Raw genomic sequence first — 27,776 nt, forward strand, 5'->3', positions numbered from 1 at the left:
AATGTTATGCAACATGTGACTGTATATGTAATTGAATTTGCGTCAGCTCACTGGTTTAAAGGCATTTGCTCTTTATTGCCAGCTCAGTTCAGCCTTTGCCTCTTCCACTAAGAAAATGGGGAAGAAATCAAGCTGGGCAAATATTCTATAGCCCACTAAGGGATAGCATTTGTGACTTTTTTCTTATTTAAAATACTGGTTTTCATGGGAATTTGAATCCAGACATCAAGTGTTTCCTAATAAATTATCTTGGCATACATGATTTGATTATGCTTGCCATAAAATTTTTTACATTGTCTGAAATGTTTTAGATTAAACTATATTAATTTAATAAACATTTTCTGAATTGTTTTTGGACAGTCCCTTTTTTCTTTTATTTTTATTTTTATTTTTTATTTTTTTGAGATGGAGTCTCGCTCTGTCGCCCAGGCTGGTGTGCAGTGGCACAATCTCTGCTCACTGCAACCTCTACCTCCCGGGTTCAAGTGATTGTCCTGCTTCAGCCTCCAGAGTAGCGGGGATTTATAGGCACCGCCACCACGTCCGGCTGATATGTTTTATTTTTAGTAGAGACGGGTTTTCACCATGTTAGCCAGGCTGGTCTCGAACTCCTGACCTCAAGTCCCCGGCCCCGCCCCGCCCCGCCTCGACCTCCTAAAGTGCTGGGATTACAGGTGTGAGTCACTACACTCAGCTGGACAGTCCTATATTTAATTAATGTTTAATTTGTGCTTTAAAATTAGGACAGCCCATTGTCACTAATTCCTCTTTAATAGCAAACTGAAGAGTAGATATGGCCCAATTTTCATATTCAGAGCCGTATGTCACCCCCTCATCTGAGTTAGCAACTAAGAGAGCCCTTTACTATTACTTTTTTTTTTTTTTTTTTTTGAGACAGAGTCTCACTCTCGCCCAGGCTGGAGTGCAGAGGCTCACTGCAGCCTCCACCCCCCAGGTTCAAGCAATTCTCATGCCTCAGCCTCCTGAGGAGCTGGGACTACAGGCACCTGCCACCACACCTGGCTAATTTTTTGTATTTTTAGTAGAGACAGGGGTTTCACCATGTCTGCTGAGCTTGTCTTGAATGCCTAACCTCTGGTGATCTGCCCACCTTGGCCTCCCAAAGTGCTGGGATTACAGGCGTGAGCCACCGTACCCGACCACTATCACCTTTTTTAATGAAATAATTCATAATACCAAAAGTATATTTATGTTATAAGTTTATATCTTATACCTTATACCTTTTTTCCTGCCTCTAATAACATTTATCTCATTGTCTCTCAAACCGTCACCTCATTCTTCTTGAGGCCGACCCACCACCAATCTCAAAACAAGGGCAAGTGTTTTTGATTTTTCTTAAAGTAACGCAATACTTCAGGAACCAATTTTTGTTTCATTTACAGTTACATTACGAACTACCTCAAAACTTAGTGGCTTACAACAGCCATTTTATTTTGCTCATGATTTTATGAGTCAGTAATTTGGGAAGGACTTATCTGGGCAGTTGGCATTGGCTGGACCTGTAAGATCTGCTTCTTTGATAACTTCTTCACTTGCATTTCTGGTTCCTCTGTGCTACTTGACCTCCGCACATAAATCTGTCATCCTCCAGGGCTTCTCCGTAGTTGTCTCACAGTAGTCATATTTTATACTACATGGTAGCTGGCTTCTAAGAGAAGTACCTCAAGAGCAAGTGTTCTGAGAAAGTGGAAGCTAGACATGGGTAGGTAAGGGTTATGCCTAGAACTGGCACAGGATCGTTTCAGTATTCTGTTCGTCATGGCCATGATAGGACTCACCTGAGTTGAAGGGCGTAGAGAAATAGGCTGTACCTAAACGTGATAGTGACAAGGTCACATTGCAGAACAACATGTGGATGGGCGATATTGTTGCCATCGTTGGAAAATACGAATTGTCACACATTTGCTGTCTTTTGATAATGTTTTCCCCCAGTATTTAAATAGCTGTATAGTATTTAGTGTCCTTTAAAACTTGTTTCCAATTTTTGTAGCTGTAGTTAATGCTATTTTTAATGCTATTTAACATGTGATAGTTGTTTAATTGGTTCTCTTTTATTTGAATTACAAGATTTTTATTTGAAACATGAAGTATTATGATTTGGTATTAGCTGCCCATTTCATCATTGATCCTTAAGATACTGGTAGTGACTCTAAAACGACCAATTTTTATTTTTTATTTTATTTTTGAGACCAGGTCTCACTCTGTTACCCAGGCTGGAGTGCATTGGAGTCCTCTCGACTCACTGCAACCTCCACCTCCCTGGTTGAAACAATCCTCTCACCTTAGCCTGCTGAGTAGCTGGGACTATAGGCACACGGCACCACACCTGGCTAATTTTTGTATTTTTTGTAGAGACAAGGTTTAGCCATGTTGCCCATGCTGGTCTTGAACTTTTGGCCTTACACAGTCTACCTGCCTCAGCCTCCCAAAATGTCCACGCCCAACCTGGGCCAATTCTTAAAGCAAAGTTTTGTTGTTCCTACTATGAAACTGGTTTTTGTTTTGTTTTGTTTTTGAGACCGAGTCTCGCTATGTCACCCAGGCTAGAGGGCAGTGGCTTTATCTTGGCTCACTGCAACCTCTGTCTCCTGGGTTCCAGTGATTCTCCTGCCTCAGCCTTCTGAGTAGTGGTATTACAGGTGACCACCACCACGCCTGACTAATTTTTGTATTTTTAGTAGAGATGGGGTTTCGCCATATTGGCCAAGCTGTTCTCAAACTCCTGACCTCAAATGATCCACCTGCCTCAGCTTCTCAGAGTGCTGGGATTACAGGCATGAACCACTGTGTCCAGCTGAAGCTGTTTGTTCTAACAGCACTTTTTTGTGGGGCTTTTTCCCCAGATGCCAATTGTACGATTATGTCGTTTTAAAAGTTGAACACTAGGTGGCAGTATTATTATATTTAGATAACCAGTTTGTTCATAAATTTGACCTTGTACATTTCCCATAAATTTATTTTTATAACCAGTAAAGTATTAGCTTAGTAACCTGCCATAATTGCTATTAAAACATAAAATTGGTCTATCATGACTTCTATAAGTTATTTCACAATGAGGAGTTGTTTGAAACTAGTAGTAGTATTTCTAGTTAAAGAAAAAAAAAGTACCATTTAAATCTAAATTATTTGATTGTGTACCATTTAAATCTAAATTATTTGATTGTATGTAAAAACAATGTAACGAAGATACTGGAAAATAGTTTAAGTGTATTTGAAAGAGAAAAATGAGTCCATTTGACCTCTCCCTTCTACTAAACTCATTCTGCATATTGTTTATACCAGCGAATCTGAAATATGAATGTATAAATGTGCATTAAGAGTCAGCTGGGGAATGTGCTTAAAATGATTCTAGGCTCCATTTGCAGACATTCTAATGTAGGTCATACATTGGTAACATATTGAAGAACACAAATCTGTACTATTTACAATTTACCACATTCTTTTAGATTTTCTGTACGTTTAGATTTTTTGTATTCATATTTTCCATGTCTTCACACCTAGACTGTGAACTCCTGGGGGCATATATTTTATAATTGTGTGTCTCCATTGCTCCTAGTATAGCTAGAAGTTACTGTCTCTAGAATTGAGGGTTGGCTTTACTAATTGATAAGCCGTGTAACTATAGTTGAGTTACATAATTTGTTCAAGCTTAATTTGTTTCATCTGTAAAGTAAATCTTTTTTCTTCCCCCATGGAAGACAGATACCATACATCTCAGAATTGCTGAGTCAAATGAAATAATATGTGAAATACATAGTGTAATTTTAGTATAAGATTTCACTGATACGTACTGTGGAGATACAAGTGCTTTTTTTTGAGGCAGGGTCTCACTCTGTTGTCCAGGCTAGTGGCATGATTATGGTTCACCGCAACCTTTACCTCTCAGGCTCAGGTATCCTCCTGCCTCAGTTTCACAAGTAGCTGTGGCCACAGGCTCATACCACCACCTCCAGCTACTTTTTAAAAAAATTACTAACATTTGTAGAGGTAGCATCTCCCTGTGTCGCCCAGGCTGATCTTGAACTCCTGGGCTCAAGCACTCCTCCTGCCCCAGACTCCCCACAGTGCTAGAATTATAGGCATGAGCCACTGTGCTCAGCTTCCCCCCCCTTTTTTTTAACCTTGTAGAAAAAGAGGGTGATTCTAAGTCTGAGATGCCACATTTCATAGCATGTCAGTTGCAACAAATGTTTGAGTGATTGCTGTGGGTCTGGTATATTTAATGCTCCAATTATAGTATGTTAAAGATTATTGGGTAACCATCTTTCAATTAGCATTAACAGTGTTTTCCAAAGGGAAAATTAGGTTTGGTTTAATATGGCCAAGTTTTAAAAATAAGCATATTTGTATTCACTTACAAGTTATTTTTTTGGCATCCCTTGTAAGCCTTTAGACACAGCCTTCTTGCCTAATTTACAGCTTTTAATTTGGGTGCAATTTTTCTCTTAAGCATCAGAAAATTACCCATTAAGTACTTGAGTAGCAGACTGCCCTTTGAGCTGGTTTGTTTCCATTTTACAGAAGGGGAAACTGAGACTCAGATTGCTTAGGTAATTAGCTCAAGATTCCCATCTTATAAGCAACAGAGCCACATAAATCCAGGTCTGTGGGACTTAAAAACCTTTTTTAACATATGTCTCTGTTAATCACTGTGCTGGTTGGTTACTGAGAGTGATAGAAAGATCAGAATGCTGTGAGCAAACCCTGGAGCAACTCTTTGGATAGTGTATGAAAGAGAGTAGGGTAACCTAATATGGGATCCTGCAGTTAAAGCTACATTACAGATCTTCCAACTATGGTGACATCCTGAAGATAGTACTGTTGAAATTCGAGTGAAGCACAGTTTTTAAGAATGAGTAAGGATTTATGGAGAGAAAATTATTCCAAGTAAAGGGAAAAAGAAACCTATGCCATAGGATAGAGGCCTGAACAGTAGTAGTATGTGAGTGACCAAATTTATTGTGGCCAAATTTAGGATACACTTTCAACCAATGCATCAGCTCCTCATCTTAGATGCTGCTACTCCTATCGACCTACTTGTATTTGAGGAAAATTGAAATGTAATAAGATATCCAGGGATGGGGCTTACAGTGTATTTTCCTCACTGTTTTCCACTGGTTCACCTTGAACAGTTTTCTTTAGGGTCTACACATCAGGGGCAAAGTAGGCTTTTATGGGCTGGTCTGGGAAATAAACTGTGATATGCTTTGTTTCTAGGAGATAATTCATGTTGAGTTCCTACTCAATTTATGGCAACATAAACTGTGATTTAGAGACTGGTGATTTAGAGACTTGCTATATTATTAATAGTATTTCTTTACGAAGTCAGCATTCTCTTCAAACTTGAATGCTGTCATTCAAGCTGACCATTTCTTAGTCAACATTCTCTTCAAACTTGTCTAATGTAAGATTTCAGTAAGAATGTGTAGTGACCCTGGACTAAAAAGTAGGATTATTTGACATGTCATGAGAAGGAATTGTAGAAAGGATTAAATGACCACGGAAAGTGTGGAAGCTAATGATACATTTCATCATCAACATTAGACTTATTGTTTACAGCATGTTGACTTAAAATAGTTTTCCAAAGTACCTTGGATTTTTTTTTTTTTTTTTTTGCTTTAAACGTAAAAATATTTGATGCTTAGAGTTTGTCCACCTTGAATAATAATACGTTCAGATTCTTGAACTTCTAGACTTACCAGCACGTTTGATAGCATTTGTAGTTTTTAAACTAAATGAGCCTGTGAAGACAAGTAATTTGGGGTTATTCTGAGACTTCTACTTCTGAATTCTTTACTACAGGTTGTATGCCACAGTGATTAAGATTAGTTTCCAGGAAGACAGCAGAAAGAATTGAAATTCTGGTAAATTCCTCTTCGTGTTCCTGTTCTTAAAAATTCCTTTATGAGGAGCTGGGAGCTTGTGCTGTAATCCTGATAACTCAGGAGGCTGAGGCAGGAGGATCACTTGGGGCCAGGAGTTCAAGACCAGCCTAGGCAATGTAGCCAGACCATGTCTGTAAAAAAAGAAATATTTTTTTTAGTTAGCTGTGTGCGATGGCGCAAGCCTATAGTCTTACCTGCTTGAGGGAATTAGTTCCCCCAAGTAGCTAGTGAGAATCGCTTGAGCCCAGGAGTTTGAGGCTGCAGTGATATGAGTATGCCACTGCACTCTAGCCTGGGTGACAGATCAAGACTCCACCTCCAAAAAATAAAACAAAATTTTAAATTCCTTTATTAAATTATGAAAATAAGAAGCAAAAACACTCCTAAGAGTCTAGGTCAGGCTAGAAAATCAGACCCTCCTCAGTATTTGCCTCCTGGCTGCTTTTGGTGTGTTGCAGTTTCCCCTGCACGAAAAGCCCTTCTAGTTTTCACGTTGTACTATGAAATACCTTTGGTTGGATTTCCAATTGCTTGCATGGTAAAGAGGATAAATGTCTGTTTAATTTGTCTTTCTTTGTGGTTTGCTTCAGAATATGAGGCAGAGTACCCTGATTTTTCTGGGCATTCTTTCTCACTTCTCCTCTCCGCCATCCTATTATTCATTATAGCTGAGACTGCTGGTTATTTGCCAACGTCCATTTCCCCGTTCTTTCATTAGTAAGAGTCCCTGCGTTTTACATGGGCATGTATGTGGCTGCTCACCTAGACCCTATATCCCAGTTTCTCCTGTAGCTAGGTATGCCATGTGGTTAAGTTCTGACCAGTGGGTTTGTAAGTATTAGAAGAGATGTGTACAGCTCTAGATCCTGCCTTAATAAAAGATGTATCCTTACTTTTTCTCCTTCCCAGTGGCTAGAATGTAAACATGATAAAGGAAATTACCAACAGCTGTCCTATGCTACAAAATGCAAGCCATAATAAGGATATATTATCAAAAAGATAGGAGGAGCTTGGGTCATACTAGCCTGGGACTATTAAGTGTGGACTGTTAACATGAGAAACTTCTATCATGTTTAAGTCACTACTATTTATTATTTAATTATAGCAACGCTACCTGTATATCCTTCCTTAAAAACTTCTGGAATCCTGGCCAGATGCGGTGGCTCACCCCTGTCATCCCAGCACTTTGGGAGGCCGAGGCGGGCAGATCACGAGGTCAGGAATTTGAGACCAGCCTGACCAACATGGTGAAACCTTGTCTCTACTGAAAATACAAAAATTAGCCGGGCATTAGCCGGGCGTGGTGGTGTGCGCCTGTAATCCCAGCTACTTGGAAGGCTGAGGCAGGAGAATTGCTTGAACCCAGGAGGTGGAGGTTACAGTGAGCCGAGATAGTGCCACTGCACTCCAGCCTGGGTGACACAGCGGGACTCCGTCTCAAAAAAAAAAAAACCAAAAAAAACATGGAATCCTGTGGGAAGTTTCTCTTGTTTGGGTCATCTATTAGTCTGCTAGGGACTGTGCTACTGCCCAGAGACACTGAGAGTACTGGTGGTAGTGACGTTGGAAGATTTTCTGGATTGGATTGGATTGACAGTTCTTTATTATAGATAGAATGAATAAGCTTAAAAATCAATATGAGGCTTATGAATATAAAACTATAATAAAGAGAAACAGGGATCCTGTGGACTTGGCAGAAAACTGTACCCATAACATAGTTTAATTACTCAGAGAAAGTTACAGAAACCAATGTGATCAATGAGCTAAAGGGTCCATTATTGAAATATTATGGAAGATTTCTATTAAATGTCAGAAAAAAGTAACACAGCACAAGGAGACCAACACGATAAAACTGGTTTTTAGGCGGTAATTGGCAGACTTAACACTAAAAAACTAAATCAGTAAAGCAGAGAACAAACCTGAGACACACCCACAGCGTGCAAGACGACAAGATATCTATTAGGTTAGTCAGACAAAGTACCCACTATGGTACTACTTGAAGATCCAGGTGAATAAAGTATTAAAGATAAAAGAGAAAAAAACTTTACATTCCTAGCAGAAGAGCTCAGGGCTACAAATCAAGAATTGTGCACACCACTGGGGATTGCATTCTTTTAATGTTTTAAAAATTATATTAATAGAGACTTGTAACCTACCACTTTCTTTCTTTGTTTTTTTTTTTTTTTGAGACAGAGTTTCACTCTTGTTGCCCAGACTGGAGTACAATGGCATGATCTCGGCTCACTGCAACCTGCACCTCCCAGGTTCAAGGGATTCTCCTGCCTCAGGCTCTCAAGTAGCTGGGGTTGCAGGCATGCGGCACCACGCCCGGCTAATTTTGTATTTTTAGTAGAGACCGGGTTTCACCATCTTGGTCAGGCTGGTCTCAAACTCCTGACCTCAGGTGATCCACTCACCTTGGCCTCCCAAAGTGCTGTGATTACAAGCGTGAGCCACCGCACCCGGCCTAAAAAGTTACTTTCAAAGGACCTAAATCATGTTGACAGATTACTTCTCTGTGACAGTTGCTGAAATACAATGAACTTATCCCTAATTCTTCAGTTTGTCATTTGGTACAAAAAGGAAGCCATAGAACAGTCTTCTGAGCCAGACGCAATGGCGCATGCCTGTAATCCCAGCACTTTGGGAGACTGAGGTGGGTGGATCACCTGAGGTCTGCAGTTTGAGACCAGCCTGGCCAACGTGGTGAAACCCTGTCTCTACTAAAAATACAAAAAATTAGCTGGGTGTGGTGGTGGATGCCTGTAATCCCGGCTACTCGGGAGGCTGAGTTAGGAGAACTGCTTGAACCTGCAAGGCAGAGGTTGCCGCCGGCCAAGATACAGCCTGGCCAACAAGAGCGAATCTCCATCTCAAAAATAATAATAAATAAAAAGAGCAATCTTTTATACGGATTTGTACATAAATCTCCAAAAATACAGTGCCGAATTATCTTTGTTAATTGTCGCTTGAAACAGCACTAATGACTATTCGCTTAACATTTTTGGTTCTCCTTTAGGGTATATGATGTAATTGTATTTCTCCCCTTTGAAGCATAACCACTTACTTGACTGGCTTTGGCCAGTGGCATGTGAGTGGAAATGTTAGTGTCACTTTTGGTCAGAAGCCATTATGAAGTCTGTGTATAATTTCCCACATTCCCTTCCCCATCCATGGTAACTGGCAATATCTCAGGTGATAAAGATCTTGTCACCTTGAATAAGGATGGTGTAAGAAGCTTCCAGCTATCCCTTTATAGATATGTAATGTGAATAAGAAATAAACCTTCATTTTAAGCCACTGAGCTGCTTTAAAAATTGTTCCTCCAGTATAACTTGATTTATCCTAACACATAAGTATTAAAGTATAATAAATCTCAAACAATTGTGGTTAGCTTTTTACAACATAAGAAGACGCGGTGGCTGGGTGCGGTGGCTCACACCTGTAGTCCCAGCACTTTGGGAGGCCAAGGATGGAGAATCGCTTGAACCTGGGAGGCGGAGGTTGCAGTGAGACTAGATCGCACCACTGCACTCCAGCCTGGGTGACTGAGCGAGACTCCGTCTCAAAAATAAATGAATAAATAAATAAATAAGTAAATAAATAAATAAATAAAGACAGTGTGTAAGAAACACAGTGGTCTGGTAGGAAGACAGACATTTAATAAACTCAACACTTACTCCTATTTAAGGTACTTAGGGTAGAATAATGCTTTAATAGACTGTTTCAATTGTATGCATAATGTTGAAATGTTTCAGTTTAAAATGAAGAGCATTGTTTTGAAAGTTTTGACTAGTGCTTTAGATATAAAATATAAATGAAAGTTAAGCATTGGAAATGCAATGTGTTTTTTTTGGAATATGTTTTTTGCCACTGATGGGGTTCTATATCTAGAAGTCAAATTAAATTTTAAAAAATTAATAGTCTATTAAAAGTGACTGAATGTAAGCATATAAAATATAGCAATTAGTAGTTAGAAAATGAGATTTTTAACATAAAAAATCTAGGTCTAGTCTTAAGCATGGCATACATAATACTTTGAAATCTGCAAGAAGACCTTGAGGAAAGAGTATTCCCTTGTTGAAGAAGATAAGAATTGTTCTATGATTCCCAAAATAATATATAGATTTGGTGTCATTTAATTCAAAATCAGTAGTATATTGGTGGGAATGAGTTTTTAATTTTTAATTTATTGAGCTGTAATTGCATACCATAAAACATAGTTTGAATTTTGACAGTGCATGTACTGGTGTAACCCGCACCCTAATCAAGATATAGAGACCGTTTCCCTCACCTTAGAAGTCATTTTGGCAGCCGGGCGTGGTGGCTCGTGCCTGTAATCCCAGCACTTTGGGAGGCCGAGACGGACTGATCACAAGGTCAGGAATTTGAGACCAGCCTGGCCAACACCGTGAAACCCCGTCTCTACTAAAAATACAAAGTTTAGCCAGATGTGAAGGTAGGCGCCTGTAATCCCAGCTACTCGGGAGGCTGAGGCAGGAGAATTGCTTGAACCTGGGAGGCAGAGGTTGCAGTGAGTCGAAATTGTGCCACCTCACACCAGCGTGGGTGACAGAGTGAGACTCCAGTTGCGGGGGGAGGGGGGTAAGAAGTCATTTTATGCCACTTGCCTGCCAGTCCCACCCAGCAATAGCCGTGGAACTGATTTCTGTTCTCATAGATTATTTTCCCGTTTTTTCAACTTCACTTGAATGAAATCATACAATATGAACTTTTTTGTGACTGACATTTTTGGTTTGAAATAATTTCAAAAAAATTTCAAAAAGTTTTGAGATATATTTGTTATTGTATGTGTGAGTAGTTTATTTACTGAAGAATATTCCATTGTGCACATTTTTCTGTTGATGGGTTGTTTCTAATGGGGCAGTACACTCACTCCATCCCTCAGTATCTGTGGGGGACTAGTTCCAGGACCTCCCTTGCATACCAAAATTTGCAGATGCTCTAGTCTCTGATACAAAATGATGTAGTATTTGCCTATGCACATCCTCCCATATACTTTAAATCAGCTCTAGATTACTTCCGTAGCGTAAATGTATGTAAATAGTTGTTTATACTGTGCTCAGGGAATAATAGCAAGAAAAAAATGTCTGTACATGTTCAGTACAGGCGTTTTTTTTCCCCAAATGTTTTCAGTCTGTGGTTGGTTGAATCCGTGGATGCAGAATACACAGATACAGAAGGCCAGCTGTACTTAAGAATGGAATTGCCAGATTGTAAGATAGGTGCCAGAGTGACTAAACCACTTAAAACTGGTGCAAGTGATTTTTGACAAGTATTCTCGGTTTCTTCTTGAAAAATGAGATGGAATTCGTATTCTCTTCAGAATATGGTAAAATGTTTTAGTTAATACCCTTTAGACACCACTCTAATGTATGGATTGAGAGCTATACATGTGTGAAATACATAAATACACATATTGGGTGTGTTTACTTTTTTGGATGGGGAACTTGATTAAAAGTGTTAAAGATCACGCTCTAGATGGAGCGAGGAGTTGTGCATATATATGTATTATAGTAGTGTAAGTTTTCTTTGATACTATAAATCTTCACATAGACTACAGTGTGTGGTTAAGAAGGAAACTAGTGGAAGTTCGTATGTTTCTTGGTTTCTAGAACATTAAAAGTATATGTGAAGTTTTGTGTATTTGCTAATTAGCTGACTTCTTCCTTTTCAAAAGTTGATCATAGATTATACCCAGGCATGGCTGCCTTGTACCACTCAGCCCTTGAAAAAATTTTGTCTTGCAGCTTTCTTCCAGAGCAACTTTAAAAAATACTACTCCATTTAGATTTTCTTCAAATGAAAATTCTTTATGTATTCTAATTTTTTCTGAATGGACTTGCCCTATTTCTTGCTACTCATGCACTTAATCTGCTGGACTAGTTGTAGTTGCATGGTATGCTAATTGAGTTATTTTGGAAACTTCATTCCTTATGAATGCTCTTTTGGGTTGTTAAATATAAAAAGAGGGAATGGTTCTTAGCACAAACCACAGATTCTTGAACGAGTCGTTTAGATCATTCCTACGTATGTGGAAAAATTACATCACCACCCAGTGTTGTGTTTTCTATTTATACTATGCTACCTTAAAATAATCCATCTTAAAAAAAATTAAAAATCCATCTTGTCTTTATAAAAACAATATAAAGCAGGCAGCAAATGGAACTCATGGTAAGGTATTTCAGAAAACGCTATGAAATGAAGCATCTTAGCTAACTAATGGTTTATCTTTAGATTTCTAGACAGACTTAAAAGATGTGGGCATACCTTCTGCCTTTTCACTTATGCCATTGTCTTGATACATTCATGTATGTTAATAAAAATATTGCAAGTTACTGATGACGTTTGATGATTTTTTTTTTTTTTTAGCTTAAAATTTAGTAAGTAACTCTGGGTTTGAAGGCCACAGTGATTTTTGTTCTGTGCGTGTTTGTGTTTTTATTTTGCCAAATAGTAAAGTTAGGTTGTCTTTTCTCTCTTTGAAAACATAAGTGCATGGGAACACCGTGGTATCACTTTAATTGGTGGATGCTATTAAAGGGACTAAATTCTGTCTAAAAATACTATGCTGGTGCTTATGATAAATTTAGTGAAAAGAGCTTGCCATGAAACAGGCACAATATCTAAATTTTAGGAAAACATATAGGTGCATACATATGAACGAAAAACACAGAGCATATATGAAAATATAGTGGTCGTCACTGGGTATTGGGAATGGAGGTAATTTTTTTTTCTAACATATCTTTTAGTGAGCAAGTATTTTCTAAAAAGGAAGAAAACTTGATCTCTTTAGTGTGATCTCTTTGGGACATGGGTTTGTTGGTGAATAGTACTCACTGCACAGTGGTTTGGTAAGGTTTCAGTGCACAATGACAATTTGATACTTTTAAGTACCTTTTTAAAATCTGTGTAATTCACATTACTTCCTAAGTTTAGTGGTGTTTATTATGAGGAAGAGGAAATAGAGAAATCCTTGTAATGCCATCCATCTAACGCTTTTCTCCTTGTTTTGGGCCACCTCCTCGATGTGATGTATTAAAATTGCCTTCTGACTTACCGCCCTGCTTCTGCCTGCCTTGCCTGTTCTCATTGCATGCAGTGATGGCAGATGGGAACTCTGCCTCTAATCTCAATCCTTTTGTAATGTGGACACATGGTAGTCCAACTGATAATCTACTTTTACCTCAGCTGTTTAAAGAAAAGTTTTTCTGTTGCGTGCGGTGGCTAACCCCTGTAATCCCAGCACTTGGGGAGGCCGAGGTGAGTGGATCGCTTGAGCCTAGGGGTTCACGACTAGCCTAGGTAACATGGGCAAAACCCCGTCTCTACAAGAAATACAAAAATTAGCCAGGCATTAGTGGTGCATATCTGTAGCTGCTCAGGAGGCTAAGGTGGGAGTATTGCTTGAGTCTGGGAGGCAAAGGCTGCAGTGAGCCGAAATTGCACCACTATACTCAAACCTGGGCGAGAGAGCGAGATCCTGTCTGAAAAATAAAAAGAAAGAAAAAAGAAACATTTTGTCAGAGGCTTCAGGAATGAATCATTCTCTTGAGCATTTGCTTACTTTCGACAGGGTCTCACTCACCCAGGCTGGAGTGCAGTGGTGTAATCATGGCTCCCTGCTCCCTGCAGCCTCAACCTCCTGGGCTCAGGTGATCCTCCCACCTCAGCCTCCCTACAGGCATGTGCTACCATGCTCAGCTAATTTGTTTTTGTATTTTTTTGTAGAGACGGGGTTTCACCATGTTGCCCAAGCTGGTCTCGAACTCCTGGGCTCAAGTGATTTTCCTGCCTCAGCCTCCCAAAGTGCTAAGATTACAGGCGTGAACCACCATGCCGAGCCTTTTCTTAAATCTGTCACTAAGATTAAATTACATGATCACTATACTCTGGTTGTTTATGAGCATTTAAATTAATTTTTATATACAAAATTAAAAAGTTAGCATGGTCTAGGTGGAATTCCTTCTGTTTTCTCTGTTCTTTGCTGTCCTCCTGATCAAGTACTTAGCAGAGCACTTGGGAACTTTTAAAGTCTTCTATGGAGATTAATGTTACTGTTTTGTTATTTGGGGTTTTTTTTTTTTTTTTTTATTTGAGGCGGAGTTTTGCTCTTGTTGCCCTCTTGTTGTGAACTCAGCTCACCACAACCTCCGCCTCCTGGGTTCAAGCAGTTCTGCCTCAGCATCCTGAGTAGCTGGGATTATGAGCATGCACCACCACGCCCAGCTATTTTGTATTTTTAGTAGAGACAGGGTTTCTCCATGTTCGTCAGACTGGTCTCGAACTCCTGACCTCAGGTGATCCGCCCGCCTGGACCTCTCAAAGTGCTGGGATTACAGGCATGTGCCACCATGACCAGCTAATTTTGTATTTTTAGTAGAGACAGGGTTTCTCCATCTTGGTCAGGCTGGTCTCGAACTCCTGACCTCAGGTGATCCGCCTGCCTTGGCCTCCCAAAGTGCTGGGATTACAGGCGTGAGCCACTGCACCTGGCCCGAGATTAATGTTTTAAACTGATGCCTCTCCCTTATCATCCCCACAAAAAAGGAGAAACTCAGAATATATGCTATCTTTCTAATTTTCATAGCAGTAAATAGCGAATATTGAGCACGTAGTACTACTTTTTAAACACTTTACATGCACTATACGTGGGTATTATAATATCTTATTTAATCTTTATAATCTTTAAAATACGAGGTTAAGGAGAATTTTAGAGCTGAGGTAATAAAGACATAGAAATGAAGTAATATTCTAAGGCTAAGCAGCAAAGGGCAGAGTTCACACTCTTGACTATTACATTAATTGACTGTTAATACCATAACTCTAATTGCTGCAGTAACTGGTTTCTGCCATTTGTTTCTTTCTGCTTGCTGTGTATACACAAAGATGAAATGGTCTGGTTCCTTCCTACTTTCAGCTTCATCACAATTCACTGAAAAAGCTCATGTTTTATAATTGGAGTGTAGAACAGACTCTGATGTGCATTTCAGTTCTAGCTATGTGATCTTAGGCTAGTTCATCTTATTTGTGAAGTGGCAGTAAAAGTGGTACCTCCCTTGATAAGGCTGTGAAGATTAAGTGAGAACATGTACAAAAGGGCACAATGAGTAGCGTGTGTAAGTGTTCAGTGTTAACTTTTGACTACTCTGAAGGTATTGCCAGACATTGAGATTTCTCACCAAAACAGTAATAATACGGTTTACTTGTGTCTGCTTTTTTTTGACATCATATATTTAGATGCTGCCTCTTGGCTTAAAGAGAAAAGTTTGCCAACCAGACTTTCTTCTTACTGATTCTAGGCTTGAAGTTTATTCTGTATAAATTATTTGGCCACATATATTTTTCATCAAATTGTTACTTTGAAACAGAAGCTTAGGCTTATTTTCTGCAAAGCATTTCCCACCAAAACTTAGTGACGTTTTAATATGAAATTATTTGCATTAATACCATTCTAAAAAATGTTTTCTGTTTTTTTCCCATGCCTGTTGCAAATTTTGTGCAAAATCTGGTTCTTAATCATTATTACATTGTTTGCCTTTGCATCACATATGAATAGCTGTACTTTGCTACTTTTGACATTCTTTTTCTTCCAAGAGTTAGAATATCATAGCATAATGTTTCAAGAGGATTATTGTTAGACTGGTACAATAGTTAAAGGAATGCTTTAGGACAAATGTCTGAAATGTGATATTTGAGCTAGATCCTAGATGTCCATGTGGAGATTTCCTGGGAATAAAATGGCTTAGTTGGGCATTGGACAGTGTAGTTAAGTAAACCTTATCTTGACAAAATGATTCAGGTATGTGCTTATATTCTTAGGTGACCGGGTTATCGATGTGGGATCTGAATGGCGAACTTTCAGCAATGACAAAGCAACAAAAGATCCATCTCGAGTTGGAGATTCTCAGAATCCTCTTCTGAGTGATGGAGATTTGTCTACCATGATTGGCAAGGTAATAAGTCCATTTGGCAGGAAATACCAATTGCAGAATGACCATAGACCTGAGAGTTTGGGAACTTTGCAAAAGTATGTCACTGTACCAGTGGGGACTCTTGACCTGTCTAATAAGATTTGCCAGTAATATCATTGTGAATGAAGGCTAACTTGTGTGTGTATTCCATCCTAAAGTGGGGAAGACTTTTAAATCAAATTAAATCCAAATTAAATCAAAATTACAGGGCCTTTATATCAGACCTTTTTTTCATAAATCACATTTTGTATACACACAAAAAATGAGTGTAGTGTGGCCTTCATGAGTTAATATTGATATATTCTTTGAATATCAAGAATGTCTTCTCGGCTGGGCATGGTGGCTCACGCCTGCAGTCCCAGCACTTTGGGAGGCCGAGGTGGGTGGAGATCAGGAGTTCAAGACCAGCCTGGCCAAGATGGCGAAACCCCGTCTCTACTAAAAATACAAAAATTAGCCGGGCATGGTGGCGGGCGCCTGTAATCCCAGCTACTCAGGAGGCTGAGGCAGAGAATTGCTTGAACCTGGGAGGCGGAGGTTGCAGTGAGCCGAGATCGTGCCACTGCGCTCCAGCCTGAGCGACAGAGAGAGACTCCATCTTTAAAGAAAAAAAAGACAAAAACTTGTCTGGGCAACAGGCTGGAGTACAATGGTATAATCAAAGCTCACTGCATGCTCAAACTCCTGGGCTCCAGTGATCCTCCTTCCCTGACCTCCCAAGTAGTTAGGACTACAGGCGCATACCACCACACCTGGCTAATTTTTATTTTTAAAAATTTTTTTGGCCAGGCTCGGTGGCTCACGCCTGTAATTGCAGCACTTTAGGAGGCTGAGGCGGGCAGATCGCTTGAGGTCAAGAGTTTGAGACCAGCCTGGCTGACACAGTGAAACCCCACCTCTACTAAAAATACAAAAAAAGTTGTCAGGCATGGTGGCGGGCGCCTGTAATTCCAGCTACTCAGGAGGCTGAGACAGGAGAATCACTTGAACCCAGGAGTCGGATGTTGCAGTGAGCCAAGATCACGCCACTGTACTCCAGCCTGGGTGACAGAGTGAGACTCTTGTCCAGGCAGGTCTTGAACTCCTGGTCTTAAGCAGTCCTCCCGCCTCAGGCTTCCAAAGCGCTGGGATTACAGGCATGAGTTACCATGCTGAACCCTGCATAGCCTGTTTTGTTTTTGAGACAGGGTCTAACACTGTCGCTCAGGTGGGAGTGCAGTGCATGATCTCGGTTCACTGCAGCCTCCCCCTCCCAGGCTGAAGTGATCCTTCCGCCTCAGCCTCCCAAGTAGCTGGGACCACAGGTGTGGGCCACTACACCTGGCTAATTTTTTTTATTTTTTATAGAGACAAAGTTTCACCATGTTGCTCAGGCTGGTCCCAATTCTTGGGCTCAAGTGATGCACCCACCTTGGCTTCCCAAGGTGCTGGAATTACAGGTGTGAGCCACCATCCGTGGCCAAGATAGAAATATTTTTAAGCTGCTAGATTTATCACATAATAAATTTTTATGTGTACGTGGGCATATTTTTCGACTTTCTATTTTTTCCTGTCCTGGTCCAGTTAGTCAAATGCCGTACCACACTGTTCTAATATATAGTAGCACTAGTTTTCCCTCATTGCTCTTCTTTTTCAGCATTTTCTTCACTAGTGTTTTCCATTTAAAGGTTAAGTTTGTTTCATTTTTTAAAAAAGTTTAGGTTTGTTCACTTGCATTTTTTGTACCTTTGGAGTTGATCATATGATTTTCCTCCTTAGCTCTATTAATATGATGTTTTATATTAGATTCTTTAATATATTTGTGGAACAGTCTCCACTTGGTTGATATTACTGCCTTTTAATACGCTGTTGGATTCTGTTTTCTGTGGGGTTTTTTGGTTTTTTTCTTTTGAGACAGGGTCTCTTTCTGTCACCCAGTCTAGAGTGAAGTGATGTGATCATAGCTAACTGCAGCCTCAAACTCCCAGGCTTAGGTGACCCTCCTGCCTCAGCCTCCCGAGTAGCTGAGACCACAGGCGTGCGCCACCACACTCTGCTTGTTTTGTTTTGTTTTTCTGAGACGGAGTTTCACTCTTGTCGCCTAGGCTGGAGTGCAATGGCGTGATCTCAGCTCACCACAACCACCTCAAGCGACTCTTCTGCCTCAGCCTCTCAAGTAGCTGGGATTACAGGCATGTGCCACCACGCCTGGCTAATTTGTATTTTTAGTAGAGGCGCGGTTTCTCTCTGATGGTCAGGTTGGTCTCAAACTTCCGGACCTCAGGTGATCCGCCCGCCTCAGCCTCCTAAAGTGCCAGGATTACAGGCATGAGCCACTGCGCCCGGCCTGTTTTTTAATATTTAATATTGTCACTGGGGTTTTGGTCAGATTAATTTGCAAATTGACATAGGGAAAATTGACTTCTTCATAATAAATCTTGTATTCAAAAACTCATAATGGGCTGGGCGCAGTGGCTGAAGCCTGTGATCCCAGCACTTTGGGAATCCGAGACGGGCAGATCACGAGGTCGGGAGATCGAGACCATCCTGGTTAACCCGGTGAAACCCTGTCTCTACTAAAAAATACAAAAAAAAAAACTAGCCAAGCGTGGTGGCGGGCGCCTGTAGTCCCAGCTACTCGGGAGGCTGAGGCAGGAGAATGGCGTGAACCCGGGAGGCGGAGCTTGCAGTGAGCTGAGATCCGGCCACTGCTCTCCAGCCTGGGCGACAGAGCGAGACTCCATCTCAAAAAAAAAAAACAAAAAAAAACTCATAATGCCTTTCCATTTTCTTAGGTATCTTATGTGTCCTTCAGGAGATGTTTGAAAGTTTTCTTCATGAACATCTCACATGTTTCTCAAGTTTATTCCAAGATTTTCGTTGGTGTAATTGAAAAATTTGCTTTCCTTGTCTTTTAACTGGTTGATTGTACTTATGAAGGGTATTGATTTCTATTTATTTTGACCTTGCTGCTTTAGTGAATTATGTATAGCAGCTGTGTTTTAGTGATTTTCTTGCATACTCCAGGTGTATAAAGATACTATCTGCAAATAGTTTATCACCTCCTTTCCAATTTTGTACTTCCGATTTTTCTCTTGGTTAATTGACTTGTTTTTCTGATCAGTGTTATAAAATGGTAGCAGTGGGAGGTGCATTTGTCTTGTGATTTTGGTGATAATGCTGGTAATGTTTCTTCATTAATTGTACTGGCTTTGGGCAGAGGAGAGTGGTTTTCTTATGTAAAGAAGTACTCATTTGTAGTGTCCTATGAGTTTTTATCAAAAATGAACTTTGAATTTTGTTCATTTGCCTTTTTAGCACCTTTGGAGATGATCATGATTTTTCTCCTTAGATCTAATAATATAGTGTTTTACATTATTTGATTCTCTAATAATATCTTGTGGAACAATCTCCAGTTGGTCATGATATGCTACCTTTTAATATGCTATTGGATTCTGTTTTCTAGTATTTGATATTTTTTATCATATTTCTAAGTGAAATTAGACTTCCTTTTTCCATGGTTTTGTCAGGTTTTTGTATCGTATTTCTATTTATACACTTTAAGCTTCACATTTTCTATGTTCTTGAACAGTTGTTAGAATTACATATTCCTTTAGTATAGATGGGCAGGATGCACAATTCAGATTTCTAGTCTATATAGAATCAGATCTTGTAAGTTATATTTTCATAGAAAGTGTCCCATTATTCATACTTTCCAAAACGTTTTTTCATAGTTTTAACTGTTCTATAGGGTACAGGAGCTGCAAGTTTTGATGAATTTGGCAATTCTAAGTACCAGAATCGGAGAACAATGAGCAGTTCTGATCGGGCAATGATGAATGCATTCAAAGAAATCACTACCATGGCAGATAGAATCAATCTACCTCGAAATATAGTTGTAAGTTCTTGTCTACCTCCTTTAAGCCATTCTGGCATTGACTTTGCATAATTTAATGAACACATGAAATTTCGATATTGCAGCTAATTAAATGACATAGAGTTAAACTTAGTTTCTCTGCTTTGAAGGATCGAACGAATAATTTATTCAAGCAAGTATATGAACAGAAGAGCCTGAAGGGAAGAGCTAATGATGCTATAGCTTCTGCTTGTCTCTATATTGCCTGTAGACAAGAAGGGGTTCCTAGGACATTTAAAGGTAAGTTTTTACCTTTTTTTTTGTTGTTTTTTTGTTGTTGTGGTTGGTTGGTTGGTTGGTTGGTTGGTTTGTTGAGATGGAGTCTCACTCTGTCACCCAGGCTGGAGTGCGGTGGTGCGATCTTGGCTCACTGCAACCTCCGCCTCCCATGTTCAAGCTATACTCCTGCCTCAGCTTCCTGAGTAGCTAGGATTACAGGCACGTGCCACCACACCTGACTAACTTTTGTATTTTTAGTAGAGACGGGATTTCGCCATGTTGGCCAGGCTGGTCTCAAACTTCTAACCTTAGGTGATCTGCCCGCTTTGGCCTCCCAAAGTGCTAGAATTAACAGGCGTGAGCCACTGTGCCCAGCCTAAAATAGCATTTTCTACATCATATTAAAGAAACAGACCAATGTCAGGCAGCTTTGACACTTAGAAGCTAAGTCATCTTTATTGTCACTACAGTAATCCACTTGAGCATCATTTGCCAGTGTCTACTTATTTTGTTCCTTGACAGCAAATTCATAGAATGTTCTTTTAGGCTGTTTTCCCACGTAGACTCATTTTAGTCCATGTAAGCCCACTATGTTCTTTGCTAGTGAGATCTTTTGATGGACTGTTAAAATTTTGTGGGCTTTCAGGCCTGTAATGGTAAACCAAAGTAGGCCATTTACACATTTGGTTTACATGAAAACAGTTTCCATTTCTAGCACCAGTCTCTGTAGATGAGGGAGTCACGCTTTAGAAAGTATCAGTGAAGGCCAGATACGGTGAGTCACACCTGTAATCCCAGCACTTTGGGAGGCCGAGGCGGATCACCTGAGGTCAGCAGTTCAAGACCAGCCTGGCCAATATGGTGAAACCCCGGCTCTACTAAAAATAGAAAAATTAGCCAGGCATGGCGGTGCACACCTGTAGTCCCAGCTACTCGGGAGGCGGAGGTTGCAGTGAGCCAAGATCGCACCACTGCACTCCAGCCTGGGCGACAGAGCAAGACTTCATCTCAAAAATAAATTTAAAGAAAGCATCAGTGAAGTTTTTTCTCTTGAGGTGTATTGTTTGCATTTTTACACTTCAGTTGGAGGCTTTGAAAGAACTGGTATTTTTCATACAGTTTGCAGTTACTTGGGAATATGTGACAGTTTGTTCAGTGTTGCTCACTGACTTACACTACCAAAGCTCAGTTTAGCTGAAGACTATACTTAACCCTTTATTCATCCAGTGAGTATTTATTTTTTATGTTTTCTTATGTAAAAGTGAAGAGGTGATGGCCTTTATCATCATCTTTTTTGTTGTTTTTATAACTAAAACAGAGCTTTTGTTAAATTTCTTCTGAAAGTGTATGGTGGTTGCATCTGGGAATAACAGGGTCAAATATTTTATCTCATCGAGCTATATAGCCCATAATTGCAGGGATTTTATGTACACATGACACTGTGTTGCCTAAGAGGCATCCTTTAGCTTGAGTATTTTCTTTCAGCTCCTTGATAACACTGCTTACAACAGGTTAATGTATAAATATCAATTTTTCATTTAAAGAAATTTACTTGCAATGAATTAATCCTTAGAGCAGTTAATATTTGGAAAGATTAAGACCTAAATTTAGCCAGGCACAGTGACTCACACCTGTAATCTCAGCACTTTGTGAGGCCGAGGCAGGTAGATCACGAGGTGAGGAGTTCAAGACCAGCCTGGCCAAGATGGTGAAACCCCATCTTTACTAAAAATACAAAAAATTAGCCAGGTGCGGTGGCAGGCGCCTGTAATCCCAGCTACTCAGGAGGCAGGAGAATCGTTTGAACCCGGGGAGCAGAGGTTGCAGTGAGCTGAGATGGCATCACTGCACTCCAGCCTGGACAACAGAGTGAGACCTCATCTCAAAAAACAAACAAAAACCCTACATTTAAAGAGTGAAGAACATTAGGCCAGGCACAGTGGCTCACGCGTGTAATCTCAGCACTTTGGGAGGCCAATGCAGGAGGATCACCTGAGGTCAGGAGTTCTAGACAAGCCTGGCCAACGTAGTGAAACCCTGTCTCTACTAAAAATACAAAAGTTAGCCAGGTATGGTGGTGCACGCCTGTAGTCTCAGCTACTCGGGAGGCCGAGGCAGGAGAATCACTTGAGCCCAGGAGGTGGAGGTTGCAGTGGGCTGAGATTGTGCCACTGCTGTTAGCCTGAGCAACAGAGTGAGACTCCGTCTTAAAAAAAAAAAAAAAAAAAAATTGTGATGAACATTAAAGTTAACTGAGAAATTTGCAGTTATCTCTGGGGGGGAGTATCACTGAGAGAATTAGGGTTTTATCTTTAAGGCATGATTGAATGTTTTACAATTAGAATGTATGTTTATAATTAGAAATGGTAGATTTTAAGATGAACTATATGGCTTAAGTGAATTGATTTATTTAATTTTTTTTTCTTTTAGAAATATGTGCCGTATCACGAATTTCTAAGAAAGAAATTGGTCGGTGTTTTAAACTTATTTTGAAAGCACTAGAAACCAGTGTGGATTTGATTACAACTGGGGACTTCATGTCCAGATTCTGTTCCAATCTTTGTCTTCCTAAACAAGTGCAGATGGCAGCTACCCATATAGCCCGTAAAGCTGTGGAATTGGACTTGGTTCCTGGGAGGAGCCCCATCTCTGTGGCAGCGGCAGCCATTTACATGGCCTCACAGGCATCAGCTGAAAAGAGGACCCAAAAAGGTAGGGTTCGTCATCAGGAAGTGTGGCAGTAAACTGTGAAATTTGCAGCATGTGATTATTTTTCCATTTTAAGTTTGAACCAGGTAAATAGCAAGAACCCACATTTGGCCGGGCACAGGGACTCATGCCTGTAATCTCAGCACTTTGGAAGGCCAAGGCGGGTGGATCACCTAAGGTCAGGAGTTCGAGACCATTCTGATGAACGTGGTTGAAACCCCATCTCTACTAAAAATACAAAAATTAGCTGGGTGTGGTGGTGGGGCTTGTAATCCCAGCTTAGGAGGCTGAGGCAGGAGAATTGCTTGAACCTGGGAGGTGGAGGTTACAGTGAGCCGAGATTGTGCCATTGCACTCCAGCCTGGGCAACAGAGCAAGACTCCATCTCAAAAAAAAAAAAAACCCACATTTAAGACATCGTTCCTCAACATCAAAATGTTAAGAAAAAATGTTTTGCTTTTAAATTGCTCATAAAAAAAAATGTTCAGAGACATAACCCTGTAAACCTATTTTTTTCCCATTTGAATTATTTTAGTTTGTACATCTTTTATTCTTACAAGTTCTTTTTTCTCCCTAAATATATCCTTTTGATCATACTCTTTTCCTCCCCAAACTTACGTTTTTAAATCTTAGGGGTCAGGGAGGCATGCTTTGTTTCTCACTGCTTGGCATGGGATCCTGCAGATAGACACGCTGTAAAATATATGTTGGCCATCAGCCTTTAACATTCTCTTAAGGTTGGTTTTTTCCCATCTTGTACAGTATTTTACAGTTTCTTAATACAAATTCTGAAGTAAGTAGACGTAAGTGGTTCAGCTTTCTAAAACCATGTTTAAATTTAGTGTTGTAGGAAAACTTTCACCAGAAGTATTAAGTGAATTTCTTTTCCTTTTTCCTTTTTTTGTTTTTTTTTTGAAACGGTCTCCCTCTGTTACCCAGGCTGGAGTGCAGTGGCACAATCTCAGCTCACTGCAGCTTCCACCTCCTGGGTTTAAGCTATTCTCGTGTCTCAGCTTTCTGAGTAACTGGGACTACAGCCACGTGCCACCACGCCCAGCTAATATTTGTATTTTTAGTAGAGATGGGGTTTCACCACGTTGGGCAGGCTTGTCTCGAACTCCTGGCCTTATGTGATTCGCCTGCCTCTGCCTCCCAGTGTGCTGGGATTATAGGCACAAGCCACCACGCATGGCCCACTAACTCCCTTTTAAATTTAGAAGTGACTACTCCTTTCTAAATCTTTGAGGATTATAGAAGTTATTCATAAACAAATGCATGTAAAGAAATTCATAAACTAGGTGCGGTGACCAGCCTCCTGGCCAACATGGCAAAACCCTGTCTCTACTAAAAATACAAAAAAATTAGTCAGGTGTGGTGGCACACATCTGTAATCCCATCTAGTAGGGAGGCTGAGGCAGGAGAATCACTTGAACCCAGGAGGCAGAGGTTATAGTGAGCTGAGATCATGCCACTGCCCTCCAGCCTGGGTTGATGGAGTGAGGCTCTTTTTCAAAAAAAAAAAAAAGGGTGGCAGGGCGTGGTGGCTCACACGTGTAATCCCAGCAGTTTGGGGGAGGCCAAGGTGAGTGGATTGCTTGAGGCCAGGAGTTGAAGACCACCCTGGCCAACATGGCAAAATCCTGTCTCTACTAAAAACACAAAAATCAGCCCAGCATGGTAGTGCACACCTGTAGTCCCAGCTACTTGGGAGGCTGAGACATGAGAATCTCTTGAACCTGGGAGGCAGAGGTTGCTGTGAGTCTAGATTGCACCACTGTACTCCAGCCTGGGAGACAGAACAGGACTGTCTCAAAAAACAAACAGAAAGTGAGTTAGTGAATTACTGGCCTCAATAACTTTGTAATACTCTATTCACAACAGCCTTCAGCTTAGGCTATATGTTGAAAAAATAATAAATGATAGGAATAATTAGAAAGAGGAAGCCAATCATTAGTTATTTAAAGGAGCCATTATCCATTCCCTTTGGCCTTCACTTACAGGTTTTAAGGAAATTTTGAGTCTTTTAGTAAAATTGAGAAGTTGCAGTTAGGCAGTTTGTCCTTGAGGTACATTTCTAGTTGTAAAGTTTATTCTAATGAACAACATGGAAACATTAATCTTGGTGCTTTCTGCTTTTTAGCTTTATATGAAAAGTCGTCTTCAAATGTAAGGTCCTTCTCTTCCCTGCACAGCAGGCAGTTGATATTCAAATAGTTGCCATTTATTGGTATTTAGATGTAGAATAATGTAATGCAGTGTGAGATAAGGAAATTTAAAATTAGCTAATTGTACAGTGATGGCAGGCATTCACAGTGAAAATCACTAAAACCTCACTGATTTGAATCAACTGTGAAAAGGTGATAAAATGAGTTTGTATTAAAAGATGTTTAGGCCAGGCATGGTGGCTCATGCCTGTAATCCCAGCACTTTGGGAGGCCGAGGCAGGTGGATCACCTGAGGTGAGGAGTTTGAGACCAGCCTGGGCAGCATGGTGAAACCCCGCCTCTACTAAAAATACAGAAATTAGCTGGGCGTGGTGGCAGGTGCCTCAGCTACTCAGGAGACTGAGACAGGAGAATCGCTTGAACCAGGGAGGCAGAAGTTGTAGTGAGCCGAGATCTTGCCGTTGCACTCCAGCCTGGGTGACAGAGCAAGATTCCTTCTTTAAATAAATAAGTGATGTTTAAAAATCCATTTTAATAAAGCATTCATAATACCTAACCAGATATTGTAGTGGCAGTCCTTTGGTATTTCTTTTAATGACTTTGAAAGGAAAAAGGGACAGTGACTTTAAAGGGTAAAAGTGGATCTATTAGGATTTTGTAATAGACTAGAAATGTTCGTTTGAGCTAATAATATTTGCTTATGTGCTTGTATCAGTGAAAAGCATCTCCGTATGCTATAAGTAGCTGTTTGACCTCGATGTATTAAGTAGAAAAAAAGACTGTAGAACAATATTTACAGTGTAACATTTTGTTTTTAATAGGGACCTCTTAACAGAAGTTAGCTAGAGGAGATTTTGCATGGGAACTTTCAAACACAGAAATAAAAAGTGAATTTCTTTACAAGAATGTATTTGTGGAGTACTTTGTGATCATCAGAAAGATTTATAAAGAAAAAGGAGCAGTCAGTTGTAAATACGATACCCAGTATAATAAGATAACACTCCTAATACTAAGTCCTGAACCCTGTTCATATATTTTATATTAAACTCCTTAAAACATTGACAGCTCTGTAAGGTAGTAACTACTGCTATCATTTTTATTGTTGTTGGTTACTGACTTTAGCTCCCGCTTTTTTTTTTTTTTTGAGTCAATATTTGGTTAAGCATTATGAATGCTTTATTAAAATGGATTTTTAAACTATTTATTTATTTATTTATTTAGAGATGGAATCTTGCTCTGTCACCAGGCTGGAGTGCAGTAGCACGATCTCGGCTCACTGCAACCTCCTCCTCCCGGGTTCAAGCAATTCTCCTGCCTCAGCCTCCTGAGTAGCTGGGACTACAGGCGCCCGCCACCACGCCTGGCTAATTTTTTGTATTTTTAGTAGAGATGGGGTTTCACCATGTTGGCCAGGCTGGTCTTGATTTCCTGACCTAGTGATCTGCCCAACTCGGCCTCCCCAAGTGCTGGGATTACAGGCGTGAGCCACTGTGTCTGGCCTAGCTGCTGTTTTCTACCTTTTAGTATGTATTTCCATTATCAGTTTTTAGAAATCACTTCTGGTTTTGTTTTTAAGTTTGGCGCTTTATACTGTATAATCATATCTCACAAATGACAATGCAGGTAGTAGAAAGGAGGTAGGATGGAAATGACGGTTAATGTTTTGATTTTTGTCTTTTAGAAATTGGTGATATTGCTGGTGTTGCTGATGTTACAATCAGACAGTCCTATAGACTTATCTATCCTCGAGCCCCGGATCTGTTTCCTACAGACTTCAAATTTGACACCCCAGTGGACAAACTACCACAGCTATAAATTGAGGCAGCTAACGTCAAATTCTTGAATACAGAACTTTGCCTGTTGTACATAGCTTATACAAAATGCTGGGTTGAGCCTTTCATGAGGAAAAACAACAGACATGGTACGCATTCCAGGGCTGAATACTATTGCTTGGCATTCTGTATGTATATATACCAGTGAAACATATTTAATGATTTAAATTTCTTATCAAATTTCTTTTGTAGCAATCTAGGAAACTGTATTTTGGAAGATATTTGAAATTATGTAATTCTTGAATAAAACATTTTTCAAAACTAAAGTTTTTGTTATAATTATATGTTACATTTAACTTATACATAATTATAAATAATGCAAATCATTGCAGCTAATAAAGCTTTATTTCCATTACTTATATATACATAGTTTTTTATTTTAATAAATTCATGGAAAGAGCAAAAGCTTTTGAGAACCATTGTTAACATCCACATTGTATTTAGTGTCCAGTTTGAAAGGATTCATATGTGAGATTTATTAATATGTCTATTAAACAAGAAGTGATGAGCTTGGACCTTTTGAAAGGCACCAGCTTGACAGACATTAAAATGTTCTAAGTATGTGATTTTCTCAGTGAACTTATTGAGCAGAGAAGATGATGCTGGTAAATTAATAGCAGCAGCAGATCAATAGATTTTAATTTCTGGATGTTAAAATCTCATGTTGTAGAATCTGCATATCCCTGGTTCTTTTTTATTCTTTGTTAGGCTTACTGGTATACTCACAGACTAAAGAGCATTTCATTTATTATCTATTATTTTTTGATACAGAGTCTTGCTTTGTTGCCCAGGCTGAAGTCCAGTGGCCCAGTCTCAGCTCACTGCAACCTCTGCCTTGCCTCCAGGGTTCAAGCAATTATCCTGCCTCAGCCTCCCGAGTAGCTGGTATTACAGGTGCCCACTACTACGCCCAGCTGATCTTTTGTATTTTTGGTAGAGACAGGGTTTCGCCATGTTGGACAGACTGGTTTAGAACTCCTGACCTCAAGTGATCTGCCCACCCTGGCCTCCCACAGTGCTGGGATTAGAGGCGTGAGCCTCCACACCTGGCCTAA

The 27,776-nt window shown here is 40.0% G+C and overlaps 1 protein-coding gene across 1 annotated transcript in view; it reads left to right on the forward strand.

The window, feature by feature from the left end:
• The window catches only part of LOC105482808 (general transcription factor IIB), a 38,488-nt gene extending 11,412 nt beyond the window's left edge, over positions 1-27,076 (forward strand). Inside the window, exons 3-7 of the mRNA XM_011743154.3 lie at positions 15,750-15,883; positions 19,632-19,778; positions 19,907-20,036; positions 22,446-22,727; positions 26,571-27,076. Of these exons, the coding sequence (XP_011741456.1) occupies positions 15,750-15,883; positions 19,632-19,778; positions 19,907-20,036; positions 22,446-22,727; positions 26,571-26,704 (827 nt within the window). The 3' untranslated portion in view covers positions 26,705-27,076. The remainder of the gene's footprint in view (positions 1-15,749; positions 15,884-19,631; positions 19,779-19,906; positions 20,037-22,445; positions 22,728-26,570) is intronic.
• Positions 27,077-27,776: the final 700 nt, after the last annotated feature.

The sequence above is a fragment of the Macaca nemestrina genome, chromosome 1 (genome assembly GCF_043159975.1).
Source record: "Macaca nemestrina isolate mMacNem1 chromosome 1, mMacNem.hap1, whole genome shotgun sequence".
Classification (NCBI taxonomy): Eukaryota; Metazoa; Chordata; class Mammalia; order Primates; family Cercopithecidae; genus Macaca; species Macaca nemestrina.